Source organism: Bactrocera dorsalis, chromosome 4 (assembly GCF_023373825.1).
Source record: "Bactrocera dorsalis isolate Fly_Bdor chromosome 4, ASM2337382v1, whole genome shotgun sequence".
Classification (NCBI taxonomy): domain Eukaryota; kingdom Metazoa; phylum Arthropoda; class Insecta; order Diptera; family Tephritidae; genus Bactrocera; species Bactrocera dorsalis.
In genome coordinates this window covers 17,334,138-17,354,764 of record NC_064306.1, presented here as the reverse complement: position 1 = coordinate 17,354,764, position 20,627 = coordinate 17,334,138, and the positions used below count along the sequence as shown (strand labels likewise).

At 33.7% G+C, this 20,627-nt stretch overlaps 1 protein-coding gene across 2 annotated transcripts; it reads right to left on the bottom strand.

The window, feature by feature from the left end:
* Positions 1-408: 408 nt before the first annotated feature.
* On the bottom strand, positions 409-19,135 carry LOC105229571 (retinoblastoma family protein). 2 transcript variants are annotated; one of them, XM_011209955.4, is made up of 15 exons: positions 18,611-19,135; positions 18,407-18,546; positions 18,153-18,341; positions 17,354-17,711; positions 13,499-13,664; positions 12,118-12,140; positions 11,911-12,053; positions 6,219-6,745; positions 3,124-3,216; positions 2,989-3,071; positions 2,752-2,931; positions 2,565-2,679; positions 1,401-1,504; positions 1,196-1,345; positions 409-1,133 (listed from the first exon to the last, which is right to left on the bottom strand). In XM_011209955.4, exons 1-15 carry the CDS (start codon positions 18,740-18,742, stop codon positions 960-962), a joined length of 2,577 nt encoding a protein of 858 aa, XP_011208257.2. In that variant the 5' UTR covers positions 18,743-19,135; the 3' UTR covers positions 409-959. The 2 variants fall into 2 exon arrangements, with proteins under 2 accessions (XP_011208257.2, XP_011208247.2); XM_011209945.4 differs by having other exon boundaries at positions 1,196-1,348; positions 18,611-19,129.
* Positions 19,136-20,627: the final 1,492 nt, after the last annotated feature.

Here is a 20,627-nt window from a genome sequence, read left to right as displayed (position 1 = left end):
ATTTTTATTTTATCCAAATAGTAGTTTTCTTTTTCCAGTTTCGGGATTTTCCTAATGAGTTCAAAAAATTTTTCTTTTGTATGTATTTGTATAAAATAAGTGATTAAAATAGTTTAAAATGATAAATAAACTAGTTTTGTGCAAGCATTTTTGTGTTACTCTAGTCAATCTTAATGGCACAGAGTTTAAAACCGTAATACCAAAAAACAAAGTTATTTATTTTTTGTTAATACCATCACATATTTAACAAATTGATTCTATAATCCAAAATATGCTATTTTGATCTTATTTTAATTTATTTTAAAATAGTTACCACATCAAATCCATTCAAAATTTTGTCTTAGGTTTTTTAACAAAAAAAAGGGAAATCAGAAATAAGGGAAAGACTGAAAAATAATAAGGCCTTAGTAATTGTAAAAAATATATTTGTACAACATCAAAAGTAAACATCGTTATTTATACATATATAGCTAATATTGACATGAACTGCATCGATAACTAAAGCGAATCTTACTAAAGTACATGCGATTTGTACATAAATTTAAATACCTTCCTTATATCTAATTTTGTTTAGTTTTGATTATGCTTGTAAAATTAAAAAATGCTGTTAGCTATGTTTTCCAATATTTATCCTGTACTTATTTCCACTAGTTTGGTTCATTTTCTTCAGAACACTTCGTTCAAAGTATATCTCATTTATCCTTTCATGTTTAATTTATTTTTTAAAATACGACTGTTCTGCGTTACATATGTCTAATGACAAGTGAACTTATATATTATCCACTTTATTAGCTGGAAAAATAACTTACCAAATATTTTTTCCAATTAAAATTATATTCATAATAAGTTGATATCGTAATGTTTGTATATAACTATATATATGTACCTATATTGTCTCTTATTTATATTTTGAGTAATTGGGTTGAATGAATCGAGTTGTATATTAATTACAATTACATTCACTTTATATCTTCTTGTCTATCTTGTAAAATTCCTCTGCATTTTTCCAAATATATTGGCGTTTTCTTCGGAATTTTACTTTCAATGATAGGTCCATCACTGCTATCGAATTCAGTAAAAGGTAAATTTCTTTTACCTCTACTACGTATAAAAGAATTTAGTTCCTCAAGGTTCTAGTAGAAAAAATAAGAGATAGATAGTATCGAAATTATTTTAAGGCATATCAGTAACTTACTTTCCCAGGACTTTTAGAAAATTCATATGTTAGAACCGGTGAATGTGAATGCTCGGATTTTTCCATTCTTGATACTGTTATAAGATTATTAGATAATTTTCGCGGATATGACTGCTTCTCCGTGGGATGTGGGGACAAGGGCACATTTTGCTGCTGAAATTTTGAATATTTTAATTTATTCGATATAACTAAGCGCATAACTTACCGCTTGTTGTCTCCCACTAAAGTTAAGTGCGTAAGGAGTTAAATTCTTAACGAATATGTTATTATAAAAATATATTATATCGCGATATTCAGCATGTGATCCATCTGAAAATAAAAAACGATTCATTGCAATAGAATTTGTCGCGAGTCCGTGAAAATTTTTAAAAATTATAAAATATATATTCTTCACAGTTTTTTGTTGACCCAAAAATTACTGGGACTGAATTATTGAAAATATATTACGATTATTTTTTTCGGCATATCAACATAACAAAAAAAAGCCAAACTCACCGAAACATGTATATATATTATATTTTTTTTAACAAACATTAACGGCTACCACAAATCTTGGCAATAGGTATTTAAACGGTATTTAAAATTTGAATTTTGTATTTTGTATTTATTTTAATTACTTAAATACGTCAATATATATATTTTTAAATTCAGTTGTGAAGAATTTTCTTAATATTTACAGCCCTGTAGCTCAATATTTTTTTAGGTCATTTAATTCTCATATCCATTCCAAAATTAATTTTTCAACAACAAGAACAACGGGTTGTTAAAATAAAATAAAACACTCAAAATTGATCAAAATGGGTTCTGTTGTTTTGCAGGCAATTTATGCCTTTTTGGAAACAAAATTGTCAATGGATAAATGACGACCATGACTCCGTTTGCATATCTACAGCCGTTTACGCCAATTTTTGATAACCCGGTGCAATATTACAGCTATAATGCGCTGAATGTTATCCTCGAGCGTTGCTGGTTGATTAATTTAAACCTTTGATTTAAGATAACGCTCGCTTCTGATGGTAATGGCCATTATTGTTTGTTGTTAAGCCAGAATTTTCGGATAACGTGTATTTAAGTAAAATCTTGGACAATTTCTAAGGGTTGTACAAAGTGAAACGTGGCATGGTGAAATGACAAATTTTACTGAACACACTGATAAAATTTGACACAAATCCCAAACAAACGCCGTCATCTCTATTGCTGGATGCTAATAAATAATACAAAATATTTTTTTGACTGGTACACTGACAACTACATAATCGGAGCATATGGTAAACAAGAAATATTCACATATACTTTGTAAACAAATGTATTGTCTCAAATGCAAACAAACAACACGAATATTACATGCAAATGCATTTTTCTGACTTACTTTCTTCTTCTGCTGCTTCAATAAGAACTTCTCTGTATGTGCGACTTTGTGCTTGAGGTTGTTTTCTATAAAATTTCATGATATCCGTAAATGACTTAAATTTTATATCTTGCACCTATAAAAAAAGGTGGAAATTGTAAGATTTATATGTATATCTATATGTACGAATATATATATATATACGAACCCTTATATATAAATAAATTCCACACATTATCATTTGATCCAAATGACGGTCTTGCATCAACTCAGTTCTTTGGGTAATTGAATATTCAAAAAGTGTCCACAATTTATTTAAATGTGGTTCTTCTGCCAACATAAGTTCACGACACAACTCTTTCAACCTAATCCATGCAAGTTTATAGAACTGTAATTAAAAAAGCTCAATACTAAACTACAAAAATAGCATTTAATATATACATACTTTCCTACAAAATATTGTCAATGACGCGGTGCGCCTTGATCCATCCTGTTTTTTAACAATGGTTTCGTTTGCGTTAGAGCTTTCTAAAATTTAAAACTTATTACTCGCAAATAAATTGAAAATTGTAAGTTTCACCTCTAGCGCTATTAAAGAGATCTCTCCGGGTCGACTCATTGACAATTGTAGAACTAAAGGTTTCATATGCTGAGCAATTTGGAGACTGCTGTACTAAAATTGAAAGAACAAATTAAACTTACATAAAAAGTATATAAGAATATATGATAGCAATCTGCGAGTTTATTTTCTACCACCGACTATATCCGAAATTATTTTGAGGAGCAAATTGGAAATTATTTTTAAGTTTACACTCATAATTTGGGAAAAATTCTAACTTTTAAAGGATTAACTTCGGTTGAAACTGAACCTTTTATACTCTTGCAACTTCCAGGAAACAGGGAAAAACCTCAAAATGTAAAACGTCAAAAAGAAGATCGGAATCCAAGCAATTTTTTTTTTTTAGGTTTGTTAGAAAAACAAAAATCATTATACGAGTACGTAGTATATGGGAATTGGGGCAGTATCGACCCGATTTTATCTATTTTTATATGCCATATACCAAAAATTGTTGCCTGGGTTTCATTAAGGTATCTCATATACAATCACATGGAGTAAAGACATGTTCTAAAATCTTTATATTCGATATATGAGGGGTCAGGGAAGTATTGACCCGATTCAACCCATTTTGCATACACAGATATATATACTTCAATTGCATTGACCGATATTTTCAGATAAAATTAAAAAGACTTTTTTTTGGATTTGGGAAATTTTTGGTCATGAGGTGGCATACTTTAAAAGAATTATTAGTGCAAATTTGTATCCCGTTATGTTAATTACTTCAGGAAAGTGAAAGAATCAAATGGAATTTAAAATTGTGTTATATGGAAAGTAGGCGCGGTTGTAATCAGTACTACGACCATCGTCCAATTTTTACCCCTGCTTCCATAATGCCTTTTCATTTCGGAGGAAAGTTTTAACGTCTTTGGCATATGTAGTATTATTTATCGCGCTTTTAGTAGTTTTTACCCGAAACGTTATAAGTGGAGTGAGCGGGGTTATCATTCGATTTCATCCATTTTCACACTGTCGGTAGGTCTTCTTATTATATATGAGCTGGGTAAATTTGGTTGTTGTAGTTTTAGAGGTTTGTTAGATATGTAGAGTAAATTATTAGAGGGCGTGGTCACGCCTACTTTATCAAAATTTTTTGCTCTTAGGTTCCCCTTGCTACTGCGGTCCCCTGCGCCAAATTAGTTTTTATACCCTGAACAGGGTATATTAAGTTTGTCACGAAGTTTGTAACACCCAGAAGGAAGCGTCGTAGACCCTATAAAGTATATATATAAATGATCAATATGTTGAGCTGAGTCGATTTAGCCATGTCCGTCTGTCTGTCTGTCTGTCTGTATATATACGAACTAGTCCCTCAGTTTTTAAAATATCCTTTTGAAATTTTGCTGCCATATAAACTGAACGATCAGAATCAAATGCTTGTATGGAAAACTTTCACATTTGACAAGATATACATATTCACGAAATTTGGTATATATTATTTTCTAAGGCAACAATGTCATCTCCGAAGAATATATCATATAGCTGTCATATAAACTGAACACGTAATTACTAAAAGAAATACACCTGTGAAGGGTATATTAGCTTCGGTGCAGCCGAAGTTAACGTTTTTTCTTGTTTATATTAATTTAGTGTTTAGTTTTGGCACTTTATAGCAAGTTTCATCAATGATATATCTCAATTTTTACTTAAGTTACAGCTTCCACGGACGGCCAGACAGTCACCCAGATTTAAGCTTTTCTCATCCTGATCAGTTATATATTTATAACTCTATATCTATCTCGCTTAGTTTTAGGTGACACGTACTACAACCGTTGGGTGAGCAAAACTATTATACTCTGTAGCAACAGGTTGGAAGAGTATACAAAATTAATTGCCGCTAAATCACAACAAATTGTAATTTTAGGCGACCCTTTAGCTAGATGTGTATTTTACAATTTAACCCTTGTGATTATGTTTTAAATAATACACAAATTGCAATTTAACATAATATGTAATAATAAATAAGCGACTAACATATTAATATAACGGGTGATCCATTTCGAAGTTTCCTACTTTTTTAAAGAAAAAATACAGAAACTTCAAATTTAATGGGGAATGTTTATTATTATTAGTCGAAAGAACATTTTTGGCTTTTGTTCTTTAAAGATTATGTCTTCCAAATGTTGGGCGCGGCTACGTTTCAGATGGTTCACCCAATGCCTGAATCGAACCGGGATTGTCCCATAGACTTTAGAGTTTACATATCCCACAGAAAAAAATCTAACGGTGTTATATCACACGATCTTGGTGGTCAATCGGTCTTGTTGAAACCAAATGTCGCAGGCATCAAATAGACGGTCATGGTCTAATAACGGTGGCCATTGAAGGTCACGTTCTCACTGGCGTCATTTTTGAAGAAATATGGACTGATAATTCCACGGCCCATAATCCATACCAAACCGTTGTTTTTTCTGGATCAAATGGCTGCTCTTCGTCTCAAATGCGGCAATTGCATACCCATTGAGCTAGAAATAGGGCTCATCGCTGAACAAAATTTGGGTCGAAAACACCGTATCTTCTTAGAACTTTTCAAGAGCCCATAGAGCGATGCGATGTTGCTTGGGAAGGTCGAGCGGTTTCAGTTTTGCACAAGCCGTTTTTTATACGTTTTGAATTTAATATATCGACGTGAAATGCACTAAGTCGTTCCATGTCAATCCGAGTTGCTGCGAACGAACCAACTCTCAACGGTCTTCGTGTACACTCTCAGCTACAACTGCTTTGATTTTTTCACTGCCTGCTCTGTGTGGTCTATTCGGTCGAATATTATCCAGTAATTAATGCTGGGTCTCAAGATGGGTGATGGTGTTGTGAATATTTGGCTCAATAGGCCGATTGACCGAAAGTTGAACGAAGCGCGCGAACACATTCCTTACGGAACGTAAATTTTCGTAATAAAGTTGAACGATTCATAAACGTTGTTCAGGCGTAAGTTTTTCCATGATGAAATGCCAAACAATACTAAACAAAAACAACATGACAGTGATTTGTCCAAAAAGTTGAAAAAAGTACCTCTATTTGGATCAGCCGTTACATAACAATATTTAAAAACTTACTCTGAGACTGATTTCGTTTTGCTAAATTATCAACATCTACATCAGACCAAGTTGGCAACGCAGAAGTTCTAATGATGTCCCAAAGAGGAGATTCACTTTTCCAAGCTAATGATTCAAGGCAAGTCTCTTCAATGTAGTTTAAATGTTTAATTAATGGACGCGACAGTAGTTCATCATGACTTCTTACAACTATTTCTATAATCTTATGAAAATGGTATGCAGATATGTTGAAGCACGTTAACACCCATGGAAATTTCTTTTGAGATTGATATGCATCAAGCACAATTTCAACACAGCATACAATGAGCGTTGTTATGAAAGTTTCAGTGCCTAATAATATTTTGATATTTATATTAGGTTTCGTTCTAGTTTCTACTCGTAAAATTTTATCCAATAAATAAAAAAATAACGATTCTGCTGTCTTAAACCGGTTACCGACGTCTGCATTATTTAAAGCAGATGTGAATTCATTTTGCATTTTAGTCAATTTTTCATAAATCCTGTTTAAAGTTTCCACACCAGCTTGCCTGTAGAAAGAGAGAGAAGAGTACACAATATATGTTTAAATAAATATTACTAGTATAACCTTGAAATTAGCTAAGAAAATTTTATGTTTTACGCAATTTTTATTTAAGAGCTAAATTACGGTTGAACTATGATCGAACTTATTTTGGTATTCAACATTATACAAGTGGAGTTGACTAGCATACAAATAAATTTCAACTCCTTAAGGGGAAATACCAGTGTAAACAATGAAAAATTGGGCGATTTCGTGATGAAAGTACTCGATAGAATGTTTCGAAGATGTTTGGACATATTAAGGTATGTTTGGACATTTTAAAGTATATTTTCAGCTTTATTTTAAGATTTTTGTTACAAATATATTGAAAAATAGCGGAGTTAATAAGTGATATCTTCGGAGGTGCCAAAGGGTAATAAAATTTCAGATATTTCCTATACTATGACCTTTTCGTCAGTCGTTTTGTGAGGCTCTAAAAGTGATTTCTTCGAATTTTACTATGCCTGAATGTATTGAACAAAGAAGTGCGATAATGCACCATCTCATACTACATTGGTTATTAGTGTTCATTTCGACAACTAATATCGTGCCGCAACCACCGCACTCGCCTGATTTGCCTTTGTGTAACTTCTGGCTACTCAGCAAATTAACATGATCACTCCGAGGACACGGTTTTGACTTAATTGAAGATATAAAAGTTGAATCGAAGAAGGCTCTGATGGCCACCACGACGGAGGATTTTTCCAAATGATATGATGACTGGAAAATTTGTTGGCATAAGTGTATTGCAGAGGGAGGGGATTACTTAAAAGGAGACGAAATGGACAAAATTCACCTTTCACAATTTGATCACAGCAGTAAATCAAAACGTATGCCAATTTTTTTATTTATTTTAATTCATTTGTTTAAATATGTCGTTTAAAAATTTTCAACTGTTTCACATCTGTAAAATTTCACTTTTTTAGGTCGGCAACATCAATCACACTTCGACTGAACTTAGTCGAAGTTCGCAATACCAAAAACGAGTTTGGTTGATCTGAAGTTGAATTGCCTTAACTTCCATTCGGGTTGAAACCGCAATAGGTGTTTTATTTTTAATCTTATCTCTAAAGCTTTAACTGTCGTAATTTTCTAATTATATAATATACTTTCAACGGAAAATCTTGAAGCAACAAAATACTTTTGTATTCCTATACCGTTTAATATGCTCATGTATCAACGATAAAATCATTATTAAAGTTGTTTATTAATTTTCATAACTGGTCCTCATATAACACGATAAGTTACGTAATTTATTTTGAAAAAAGGCAAACCTAAGAATAATTTGTTGTTCTTTGCGTAGCACGGAATTCATAACAGATATTACTGTAAATCAAGGAAAAATACTCAAAAACTCTTAAACTAATTCTTATGAAATTTACCGACTTTATCCAAGAATTTTAAGTAAAAAACTTATTGGGCTGATAGACATTTCGAATTAACGAGACTTAACAAAAAAACACATGCTTTTAAAATAATTCGCAGAACAGAAGTTAAAATAAAGCGTAAAAAACTTACATTCACATTAATAATTTTAATATGCATATATTAAACATCAGAGAGTAGCAATGAGTATGATAATTCAGGGCAGTCGTGCAAAAACACAATCAAATCAATTAAGTTCATCATAGACAACATTATTGATCAATTCGAGTAGCGACCAAGGTCAATTGACTTGATGCAACATGAACAATCCGTTCTTCGGCATTCACGATCGATCGAACGGTATGGTGTAGCGGTAGCAAAAAATTGGGAGCGGTATGAGAGCACAGCTAATTAAAATTCAGCACTTCATTTTTAGCTATTGCTACAGCTATAGTTTCTTACCTCAAAACTCCGAGCAGAGCAGAGCACATACTTTTACATTGTTCTGCTATGGCTCTGCCAGAGATAAAGAGATGTCCAACTTATCGCCCATTGGAAGTGAGAGAGCAATTGCTAAACGTCAAAACCTCCTGAACTCGATCTGCTGTTAAAGGTCAAAGTTAAAGAAAACACGATCGGAGGTGCTGAAGGTCGCACCCCTGCATGCCAGACAACACGCGTACAGAGCGGGAAGATCCACAAATACTGCTCTGTACCAACTCACGTCTGAACTGCAGGATTCACTAGTCAATGGCGAGGTAGCGATTTGCGCCTTCCTGGACATTGAGGGTGCCTTTGATAATGCGTCTCACACAAGCGTGATCAAGGCACTCGAGAGAAGGAATGTAACCCTCTCGATACGCAGATGGATTGAAGCCCTTCTGCGCACTTTGATAGCAAAAACAACAGTGGGAGAAAGTAAGATTCGTCTTGGCACCACGAGGGGCTGCCCACAGGGCGGAGTACTATCCCCTCTGCTGTGGAGCCTGATAGTAGACGAGCTACTCGAGCTACTCACAAGCAATGGAATCCGCTGCCAAGGGTACGCGGACGACATCGTCATAATGGCGAGAGGCAGATTTGTGAACACTCTCTGTGACATTGTTCAAAGGGGCCTAAACTTGGCGAAAAGATGGTGCAACACGGTAGGGCTAAACATCAACCCAGCAAAGACCACCGTGATCCCATTCATTAAGCGGAGATCTCTTCCGGGCCTGAGATCCCTTACAATCGGAGGCACACAGGTGGAAATGTCTAAGGAGGTCAAATTCCTTGGCCTCACCTTAGACTCACAGCTAAGATGGAGCAGGCATTTGGACCTAACGCTATCCAAGGCAACCAGAGCACTTATGATTTGTAGACGCCTGGCCTGGAAGTCAACCTCGGCCGCAACTATCGCAACCAGCGCATAGCTATTCTTAGTGATAGTCAAGCGGCACTAAAAGCGATCCTATCATACGAGACCAAATCGCTTTTAGTCGAGGAATGTATAGAAAGGCTAAACCGCCTATCCGTGTGCACAAGGGAGTAGAAGGAAATGAGAAAGCCGACGAGCTGGCCCGCACGGCAGCAGCGTCCAAGATGTTGGGACCAGAGCCATACATAGCGGTAGAACCCCACACTCTTAAGGAGCTGCTTCGCACGGGGGAGAGAGAGGAAAGAGAGCGGCACTGGCGGCAGGCGGCAAGTATGCGCCACGCTAAGCTACTTCTGGGAGGGTACAATCTCTCGAGGTTTAAAGAAATAATTAACCTACCCCGGGAGAAATTCCGTCTCCTCGTCGCAATATACACAGGGCACTGCAAGCTCAGGAAGCACCTGTCCAACATGGGCATGGTCTCCTGTGCCAACTGCCGGTTCTGCGACCTAGAACATGAGACATCAGCACACCTGATCCTGGAGGCTTAAGGCCCTGGATTCTGTTTATATCAGCAGGGATCGCATCACCTCGCTTGAGCCCGGCAAACTACTGGAACTGTTCAGGCTGCTGGGGCTCTGTGAGGTCATGTCATAAAGTAGAGGGCACAATAGACCCTAGGTCGCGGTGCATTACCTCAATTAACTATTCTAACCTTCTAAAGAAAACACGAAATATAAATCTATTTGATGAAATGTTTTGTCATGCGATGCATCATTGTATTAATATTCAATGGAAAATTATTAAAAACTTTTACTAATTGAGAGCTAACAAGCTTAATGCCCTTATTAAGTATTGAATGTTTAAAAGTCAGTTATTTTAATATAGCATAAAAATATTTAAATAGTTTTCCATTTATTAAATTACCACTATATATTAATTTTCAAAGGTAATAAATGTTGGGTGTTTTAATTTAAATACCCAAAAATTACTATTTTGTCTGATCTGGCTATAATGGAAAATGTTATAAAAAACGCTAATTTTGAGGTGCTCTCACACTGGAATAAGTTGGACATCCCTGGCTCTGCTATGGCTCCCTAGCTATAGCATATCAATAATTCTAGAAATTTTGCTGCTACGGAGTAGTAAATGAAAACTCTGATAAAAACATGTATCAGCATATGATATATGTACATACATATGCATGTGTGTATATACTCGTACATGTGTGTACATACATGCACATGTACATATGCATTTGAAATAGTACAACAAATGTACAATTTACTCGTACAGGGGATGATACACAATCCGAACGCTGCCGAACATTTCAATCACTGAAGTATGAGTATGTATCATTTACGGTTATTTTATGCTAAAGCGAACGTTCATAAGCAAATCATGTATAAGCTGATCGCTAGTGATTCAAAGTTGTTCTCTATCGCTGATTTGAAGACAAACGGTTCGATTCGTGTACATGAATTGAACTGACGGAATCAGAACGAGTAACGAATCAATACTCGATTATGAACATTTATTACTCGTTGCAATTCTCTGTTAAACATGTATAATTTTGTTGAAGAGATAGAATAGAAATAAGATGAGGTTTACACCGCGACCTAGGGTCCGTTGTGCCCTCTCCTCTATCACATGTCTCCTCAAAGCACAGCACTCTGACGACGTCCAGGATCATGCTGGACGCTATTGAGCTTATGTGATTCTTATCCACATAAATGGATCCAAAGGCTTTGAGCCTGTGTCTACAAGTTGCTGCGCAATCTAGAATCAGGTATCGCAAAACCGGCACTTTGCACCCGCTTGGCAATCACTGAGTACAACGATATGCTGGTTATGATACTTACGCTGGAGATTTTTTTCTGGGAAAGACTTCTGCTTGAAGAGATAAAGCAGCTTAAACACACGATCACAGGATTGCGAATCGATTTGCTTCCAACTGTTCGCACACAACTTGCACTAAGCAAACCAGTTTTGATGCTTACGAACTGTCGCAAAACGAAACGAATTTTATTTATTTTTAATGCGTAACAAAAAATATGGATAATTACACCATTGATCTGCAGGAGATAATGCACTCAAGTGCAACAATGTTTTTTGTTTACATTATTAGCTGAATATAACGGGAAAATTTCAATTATCTTTTCATCAAATGCACACTTCTACACATCCCGAGTCAGACTCTTGTTAATCATGTTAGGCACAAAAATTGTACCACGAGTCAGACTCGTGGAAATACGTCATGGGGTTAAATAGTTACTATTCAGAATTATGTCACAAGATGGGAACTCATAGTCATATGACCAAAAAATAGAGTAGCAGATTTAGTACATAGGCACATTTATGTTTGCTTTTATAATGACTAATTTAAATGTAATTTAACGTAAAAAGGGTACCTTATAAAATCAGATGGTCCGGAAATTTTTGCAATATCTTTAAGTTTCTTTACATTATTAGTTGCACTGGCTACCGGTTCTGGAACATCTTCTTTGTTTGGCAAAATATGTTTACGAGTGTAAGGGGTCTGTGGATTTGTAACCTTTCAAAACAAAATATAACGTAGTTTAGTACGACTCTAACCAAAATAAACGCGTTTTACTTACAGAATGACCTTCCACACCAGCATCTGTAAAACAGTTCAATTAGGTTACATACATATACATATAGTGATGGTCTTATAATTAGAAACGACTTTGCTGGATATAGTTTTCTTCATTTATTTTAAAAATTTAGATTGCCACATTAAAACTATAAATTTGAATCAACAAAGTAACACATTATATTTTACATAAACAAAACAACAGCATTAATTCTATTTTTCAGAAAATGAGGTAAACACAAAGAACACTAAATTCAGTTCGGTCATATAATTAGAATTAGATTTAACAGCATTGTCTAGCGGTCAACTTTGGATTGGATTGTTGGCATGTTTGCACTGATATTGCTGTTCCAACTTTGACCATTTGAAACAACTCGTCATTATTTCGCGTTTTTTTGTCCTCAAGATCACGTTTCACAGTTGCCCATAAGTTTTTAATTGGGTTGAGATCAGGACTTTGCGGAGGTCAATCCAAAACATCAATATTTTTATCCGAATGCCAGGTTTTTCATTATCGTACTGGAAAATTTAATGGACTGGCATATTTTCAAAGGAATATGGTTCCTTTACATTCCCCAGAATGGTTTTATATTGATGTTGGTCCATTATCCCTTGAACACGCACAATTGGGCCAACAGCACGAGAGGAAAGGCTCCCCAAACCATAACAGATTACATTTTACTGTTCGCAGTGTATCTGGGGTTTAGCGCCATGTTGGGAGGACGTCTTACATACGATTTTCTGTCGGACTGGAATAAATTGAACTCAGCATTTCCTTTAAAAATCGTAACTGCTTCTTAATATTTTTTTTGATACAAGCGTTTTTTTTTCTTGCACAATGCAGTCCCGACTCCAGTAAACGCGGTATTCTACTGAAGTGGTTTTACCAGGTCTGATCTTTCTGGTAGAGGTTTCAAATTTCTTTGTTTTTTTTTTTATACAAATTAATAGCTTTTTGCGATAGCTAACATTGACAATTTTTCCTTTTGATAGCATCTTACAATTAACTCTCTCATTTCGGGGGTACATGTTTTTAATTGAACTTTGTTTAATTAAGGTATACTCAATTTATCGCTAAGTTTAAAAAATTCTAGAATCAAAAGATAAAACTGCGCGTTTCTAATTGCGTGGCCAGTCAAGAAACACAAACCGGGAAATAATTTTAATTTTTTTAATAACGAATCAGCAAATAGTCCCATATTTATTTAACAATAACGTTCATAGTCCACACTACGAATAACGGAGCTTATAATTTACAGTGCTCGTCTAAAAAAAGTATACAGTGATTTGATTTTTTCTAGCATATCGTTTCTAATTATAAGGCCACCACTGTATATACAAGTATATACATATATCTCAGTAATCATTTTTGTAATTTCACTTACCTGAACTGCCTTTCCTATAATTAGGATTGCTAAGCAAAATTCTTTCATCGAATTCTCCAACACTGAGTACATACTGCTCATAAGCACTATTTAGAGATTTTACATTTCGTTCGAAGTTTTCATTAGAAATGATTCCCAAAAACGTATTCTCGTTTCCATGTATTGTCTGCAATTAAAAATTTTAAGGGTACACAAAATTACATATACAAATGTACAGTACTTGTCCAATAAATTACGAACGAAGTGAAAAATAGTTCTAACTTTAATCATTAATAAAAACATAAATATTTGGCAAATTTTAGAAAAAAATTATTTTTTATATGCTATATACTTTAAACTTAAATTATTATATTTTTGTATTGAATCATATTCAATATTTTGTCGCCATATATATATATGTATATATATTTGTTTTTTTGCTCTCGTTCGTAATTTATTGGACAAGTACTGTACATACTTTACAGCGGGTAGACTATTTTTTTCAATAAAATCGCATATGTGGAAAATATTTTACGAATCATTGTGAACATATTTTCCTAAGGGAATATAGGTCTAAAGGCTGTTTCGAGCCAGCGATTTTTTAAGGGATCATCTCAGTGTGAAATTTTCGAGAAAACGATTTTTCTTTTGTTGTTTTATCGGATAGTATATACTATAATAAATATTATCTTAATTTTTGAAATCGAAATTCTATTTATAACGGTCGCTACAGCGTTTCTTGTAGAAAAGGAACAGAGTGGGGGACACTACAACTGTTTTTAAAAACGGTTTCCACCCTCAAAGGAAGCGTTTCGAAGATATCTAGTTCTAATTTGGAGAGACCATTTTTAACGTCATTCGCTTTCGCGCTATGGAAGCGTTTATTTTTTTCTCTTTTTTTTACGATTGTGGAAAAAAGGGCAAAATTCGATACTTTTTGTTCAAACCGCAGCCATTTTGTCAAATTAAAAAAAAAAGCTTACATAGCGTGATAGCGACTTTCCTACAGATTAATAACCTTTTGAAATGTTTGTTTTAGACCAAAATTATGGCCGTAATCGTAGACATCGTATATAAACTTTTTTTTACATGTCATTTCAACAATTTATTTAAGGGGTTATATACCTTTAAAGAACAACTCCTTAAGAACATAGAGATGCGAGCAGTAGAAAAAAAGTTACAGCACTTCTGACCGCGCGCTTTTATCTTCGCATAAACTGAATATCTCGAAATGGTGTTTTTTGAAAAATGACTTTGAGGTGACATGGATTGGTGGAACCGATTTTCTTCAAATTTTTTTTTTTTAAATGTTCGTAATGAAATTTTTCTGTGCTTGAACTGAACAAACTTTTTTTTCGCCGAAATGAATTTTTTAGTGAAATTTCTAGTGACCAAAATGTTAATTTTTTGCATAAAACGTTCCCGTGTGCACAAAAAAAAATCATAAAAACGATCGTTCAAGCACAAGGAATTACACTAAACTAATGAAATTTGTTTACTTTTATGGTTTCAGTTGACTTGTTCGACCTGGGCGACCTGGCGAATTGTCACCGCAAGGCTCTGCCAAAAAAAGTCCTCTAAAAAAAGTCCACCCCTTAAAAACTATTTGATATTTTTCGACGAAAAAAAACATTCGTGTAATGAAATAATTGCTACATACCTAAAAAAAATCCAAGGTTTCCTTTTTTTCTTCGACAAAGAAGGTATATAACCCCATAACTATTACACACCCAATAAAAATATAAAAAAATTATTTTGTATTCGTCATGAATGTATTTATTTAAAAAAAAAATTAGTTGATTCTAACATTAAAATCGCGCAATCGTGTGATGCTTCGGAGAGTCACACTGAGACAATCCCTTAAGTGAAGTTTATTTTTAAAATTTTGTCAGTTCTTGAGATATCTGAATGATATTTAATACATCGCCACTTTTTGAGATTATATTGATCATTTGTCAGTATTGGCCAGATCGGACAACTATATCTCCCAATACCACCGATAATTAAGTTATCTTATTTTCCTTTAATTAAAAGGCTTTGCAGAATTGTCCTAGACATGACAAATGATCAATAGTTTCAAGCAGATTTCACAAAAATTTACGAATAAATTTTTATATTATGGAAAAATTCAAATTCACTTAAAAATCGCTGGCGCGAAACTGGTTTAGACCCATATTCTTTTTGACAAAGTTGTTCAGAATGATCCTTAGAATATTTCCAGCATTCGCGATTTTTCAGTTGTTTGGATCCCTGTAAATCAATTTGATCTAAAGTAGGTACATACATATGTACATATATGGCAGCATAAAAATAAAAAAAAAATAATTTATGTCAAGAAAGATCGCTGAAAAAGTAATGATATCAGTAATAGTGTTTTTTTTCGTGAAACATGTAGACTTGCCATAATAAAATTTATAATCTGGTCATAATTCAAGTTATCTACATTAAAAATACGGTTTGCGACAGATGATAGAACGATTTCAAAATCGAATCAATTTGTACGGCAGCAATATGCTATAATGGAATCCAGTCCGAACAATTTATTCGCATATTAAAGAGTTGTAGTGAATATATGTTTATAATACATATATCCCAAATTTCATGACGTTACTAAAATTTTCTATACAAGTATTTGATTTGTCTCGGTCAGTTTGTATGACAGTTTTATGCGATTCCTGCAAATGCAGCGTGTTGACAAGAAAAGAACGTGTACAAATTTTCAAAACGATATCTCAAAAACAGGCACTAGTTCGCGTATATATAGAAGTCTATGATATATATATTTTGAGTAACAGTTATTTATATCCTCCAACGTATCCTACTGATTGTTACAAACTATATATAGTTGTCCTCAAATAAAAGTGCTAATATTAAAAATATATTTGGCTGCATAACTTTATACATAACGAACCATTGTCATTAGAGTAGGAAACAAATTTTTATTGTGACGGTTGTAACTCTCGATCCGCTTTTCTAGTTTTCGGATACCCTTGTTCTTGCTTACCACAAAAAATACGACAATTAATAATTTACTTTCTTAAATAATGTACAATCTAAAACTAATTTGCTAAATTAAAAAAAAATTATGTATCAGTCATTTGAATTAGTTATTAATATCATTATTTAACATAAATTGTAATATGAAATTTTCTGTACATCCAATTGAAATAAATGAACTATCTTTTTTTTTTAAATTGTAAAATTTGTTATTCTTATTTTTTGTTTACAAAAGTGGCCATATTACGGCGCCGTGATTTGATGGTACGGATTGATAGAGGAGGTCCTCAGGATTAAAAAATGTATGCACATACATATACCCTCCTCAGACTCACAGTTTTCGAGATATTCCTGTTTAAAGTTCAAAAATTTGTAAAAACAATGCTCGTTATTTCACTATATCAAACCCACTTTTCAAAAATTTTTTAATTAATATCCATTGCAGGAAGTAGTTCGACACAAAAGAACTATGAACACCCCGGTGTTGGAAAGACCATGGTTATTTTTTTATCTTTATACAAAAACCATTTGTACTATTTTCTCTATATATGTTAAACAGAAAATTTTTTGATAATTTTTTCAAAACACAATATGGGGCAAAACTGGTATTTGTCATGTCATGTAAATAAAAATAAAATGAGAGTGAATTGCATATAAAATTGTGGAACTTTAAATACAAATATCTCGTAAACTATACGTCTGAGAAGGGTATATGAGTATACATACTTTAAACCAGAGATCATCCTCTTTCAGATTATACCCTCAAATCGCGGCGCCAAAAGAATAGTAATCGTGCCACAAAAGTACATATATCTACTCAGAATTATATATTCACACATTTATTTTTATATTTCATATGGATGTAAAATATATGTTTACCTTTATTTTGAAAAACTTCGTAAAAATTCTTTTACAGTGATTTTCTTTCATGTCTTTTGCATCATTAGGCAAAGCGCCAGCTAAATTGCAGAGCGCTCCTATTATACAATGGTTGTGAAGTTGTTTGGAATCATATGAAGACGTGCCCCATTTTTCCGGAAAACCTACAAAATTCCGATTGACGAGATCTATACGATTTTCTCCTAAAACATTTATGTATATCAGATCTATGCAACAGAGCAACAAATGAAAGGACGTCACAATATCCATGTTGTAACTAGGTTCTTCATTCTTTGCACATAAATATAGACACCAACATAAATCATACAGCTTCGTTGACGAACATCTTGCAACAGACCTTAAAATAAAAATTAAATGCAATTTCTTAGTAATATTTTTACAAACTCCAATTACTCGAACAGCATTTTTCCTTGCTGAACTCTAATGGTTTATTTTTCAATACGCTGTCATAAAAATTTATTTGTACGAATCTTGATTATTTATATTGAAATAGCTTCACATTTACTTGAACAAAATCCGAAGAAATAATGAATAATTTTAGAAGCTTTAAGTATTCTATTGGAAATTTACACAATAATCACTGAATTGTTGCCGTTAACAAAATTATTAATTTTTTAGCTATTAAACCTTAACATATGTAACTCTAAACCTAAAAATATTTGTAACAAATAAAATTTAATGTAGTATATTCTAAAATAATTAAAATCTCTTCAATTTAATGTATTCTTTTTACTAGGTTTTATTATTTTAGTTAAATTTTGTTAATGTGCATAAATACCTGTACTTTGTATTTTTTTTATCATTTGGAGATGAAATGAATAACTTTTCGAAAATATCATTGTATCTACAGTAGAGATGAAATGTTATCCCAGGAGTTCGTTCCAGTCTTTCTATTTGACGTAGAAAACTGCACGGTAAATTAGCCATTTCATGCCAAACTTTTATTTTCGATATAAAATCGGATATACTATTAAAGAAATTAAATGATAATAAAAAAACTGTTTGAAAAGTAAGTATACTTAAGTACTATACCTTATTTCACAACAACGAAGCATTTTGTTAAGAGAAATGCAGTTGCCCATAACTATTGCATTAGATTCACCCACTGTAGGTGTGTAAGATAATCTACACGCAGCATACAATGCACAACAAAACCAATGTAAAGGTTCACCCTATTTATAAAATTAGCATGAGAAACAATGTTCATTTCCCTGATTTAGAACGTTGAATTGGTACCTCTAATGTTGACCGCTGCAACACCTCCTCGAACATTTTCCACGACATATCTTCTGTTTCCCGATCCATATTAAGTTCCCTACACAAGTCTTCATATTGGGAACGCAAGTTAGCAGCCTTATTAACCGACATTTTTATAGTTATTTACACTTATTATTTACTTCAACTCAAAGACCCGCCCAAATGAAATATCACTTAAAATGCAAGCCAAATAAAAGGATACGAAACTTGGCCTTGTCGAACCATTACCAAACTATTATCACTGTTTTCACCGTCAGAATAATATATGTATTTTGTTTCCCAATGACACAGTCCTTTTTATTACTAATGCTGCATTAGTGCGCATCAAATATATACATAAATATCTATATGTAATTCACAAATTTTCTGAGCTGATGTAAATGTCACAAAAAGGCGGGAAACAAAATCGTTGCCACACGTTCTGAAAAATAATGAATCAATTTGATTTATAGAGGAATTCTGGAAACAGTTTCTAGTCTCTATTTGAGACATTTTGAGGTGAAGTCTCAATTTGTGACAAGTTATTGTTCACTCAACAGTCTTTAGCGTTATAGCGGCCATACACGGGCACACATATGCATTCGATCGGTATGTGTAAACATGCGGTTTACTCGTGTATGTTCGCGTACCGATCCATGTTCGGGAAAATGTTTGATTTTTTACGATCGGTGCGCGAACATGTTTATCGTGTATGGCGTTGGGAGCGCACAAAATCCCATGCGTTATGGGGAGAGACTGCTTTAGAGGCTTCAAAAAATCGATTTTTTTTTTGAGAATTTTTTTGGGAGGGAAAGAAATAATTGATTCAAGCGAAATTTCTAGGCTTTATTTGTACTGTGATACGGTCTCAAGTCTCTAAATTTGAGATTTAAAATTTTTTTTGTTTCAATATCTTTTTTATTTATTGAATCTGCTTTTTGTTTTGAAAGCCTAACAATAAGTAATAAAATCTTAAACCTATTTAAAAACTAGACACGCTCAAGCAAATGATTGAGGTGTTTTGGTGATACATTGCTCCTCAGTACGCGGGCATATCTCTTCTTTTAAGGCGTGTTTGATTGCAGGAATGTACCAAAGCATTAGCCAAAGGGTTTGGGTGATCACGGAGTTTACATATATATTTAATTCTGCTGTCTTCTACTTCTTTCCTTACCATAGAAATACCAAGGTCTTTATGGATATTCTCATTACGCATGTACCATGGTGAACACGTGATTGATCTAAGCATTTTTGATTGGAACCTTTGTATTATGTCTATATTAGTTGCACAGGTCGTACCCCACAGTTGAATGCCATACATCCAAATCGGCTTTATGACCGCATTATATAAAAGCACTTTGTTGTCTAGGTTTAAATTAGAGAAAATTTTTGTGACGTGAGACGATTTTTCTATTCTGTACGTGACAGTCACAAAGTCGATTACATTTCATTATTCAAAGAGGTTTTTACGCTTGCATGAAAATAAGTATGTGGATTGCAAATTTAAAAGGTTCTGTAACAAAAAACATAATTACCAATAAATATAAAAACATATGTTGATTTTGTTTCATAATATTTACGAAATTTATGTAAAATTGATTAAAAAATATAGAAAAACAACAATCGATTAATATCTTTAACAATCTCTATTGAGTATATTCAAAATGGAAAACAAGAGATCTTTTTACTTTTGTGACCTACTAACTATCAGGTCTCAAATTTGAGTCACTATTTTGAGACTAACGCTAAAGACTCTTGAGTGAATAGTAACTAGTCACAACCTCTGCGAATGGTAGGCACCTTGTCGTGGTGTAGGGGCTTAAACCGTAGCACAGCACGGCATCTCCCAAACACCAGGGATGATGCTGCATAGCCTTTCCAACACCGCGCCGCCTTGGGAAGTAACGGTGGCCTTACTGCGTCAAGGGGCTCTGGCGCAGCGGACTTTTGGATTCCCCTTACTAAAACTAGACCGGGAGGCCCACAACACGGGCCAAACGGTCGAAAGAACAAGATC

Excerpts from the sequence above, each read along its gene's own strand:
- LOC105229571 (XM_011209945.4), bottom strand. The coding sequence starts at position 18,742 with ATGTCGGTTAATAAGGCTGCTAACTTGCGTTCCCAATATGAAGACTTG. Across the intron at positions 3,072-3,123 it reads TCTCTTTAATAGCGCTAGAG|AAAGCTCTAACGCAAACGAA; the intron begins GTGAAACTTACA and ends TTTAAATTTTAG. Across the intron at positions 1,349-1,400 it reads TTAGTGGGAGACAACAAGCG|CAGCAAAATGTGCCCTTGTC; the intron begins GTAAGTTATGCG and ends TCAAAATTTCAG.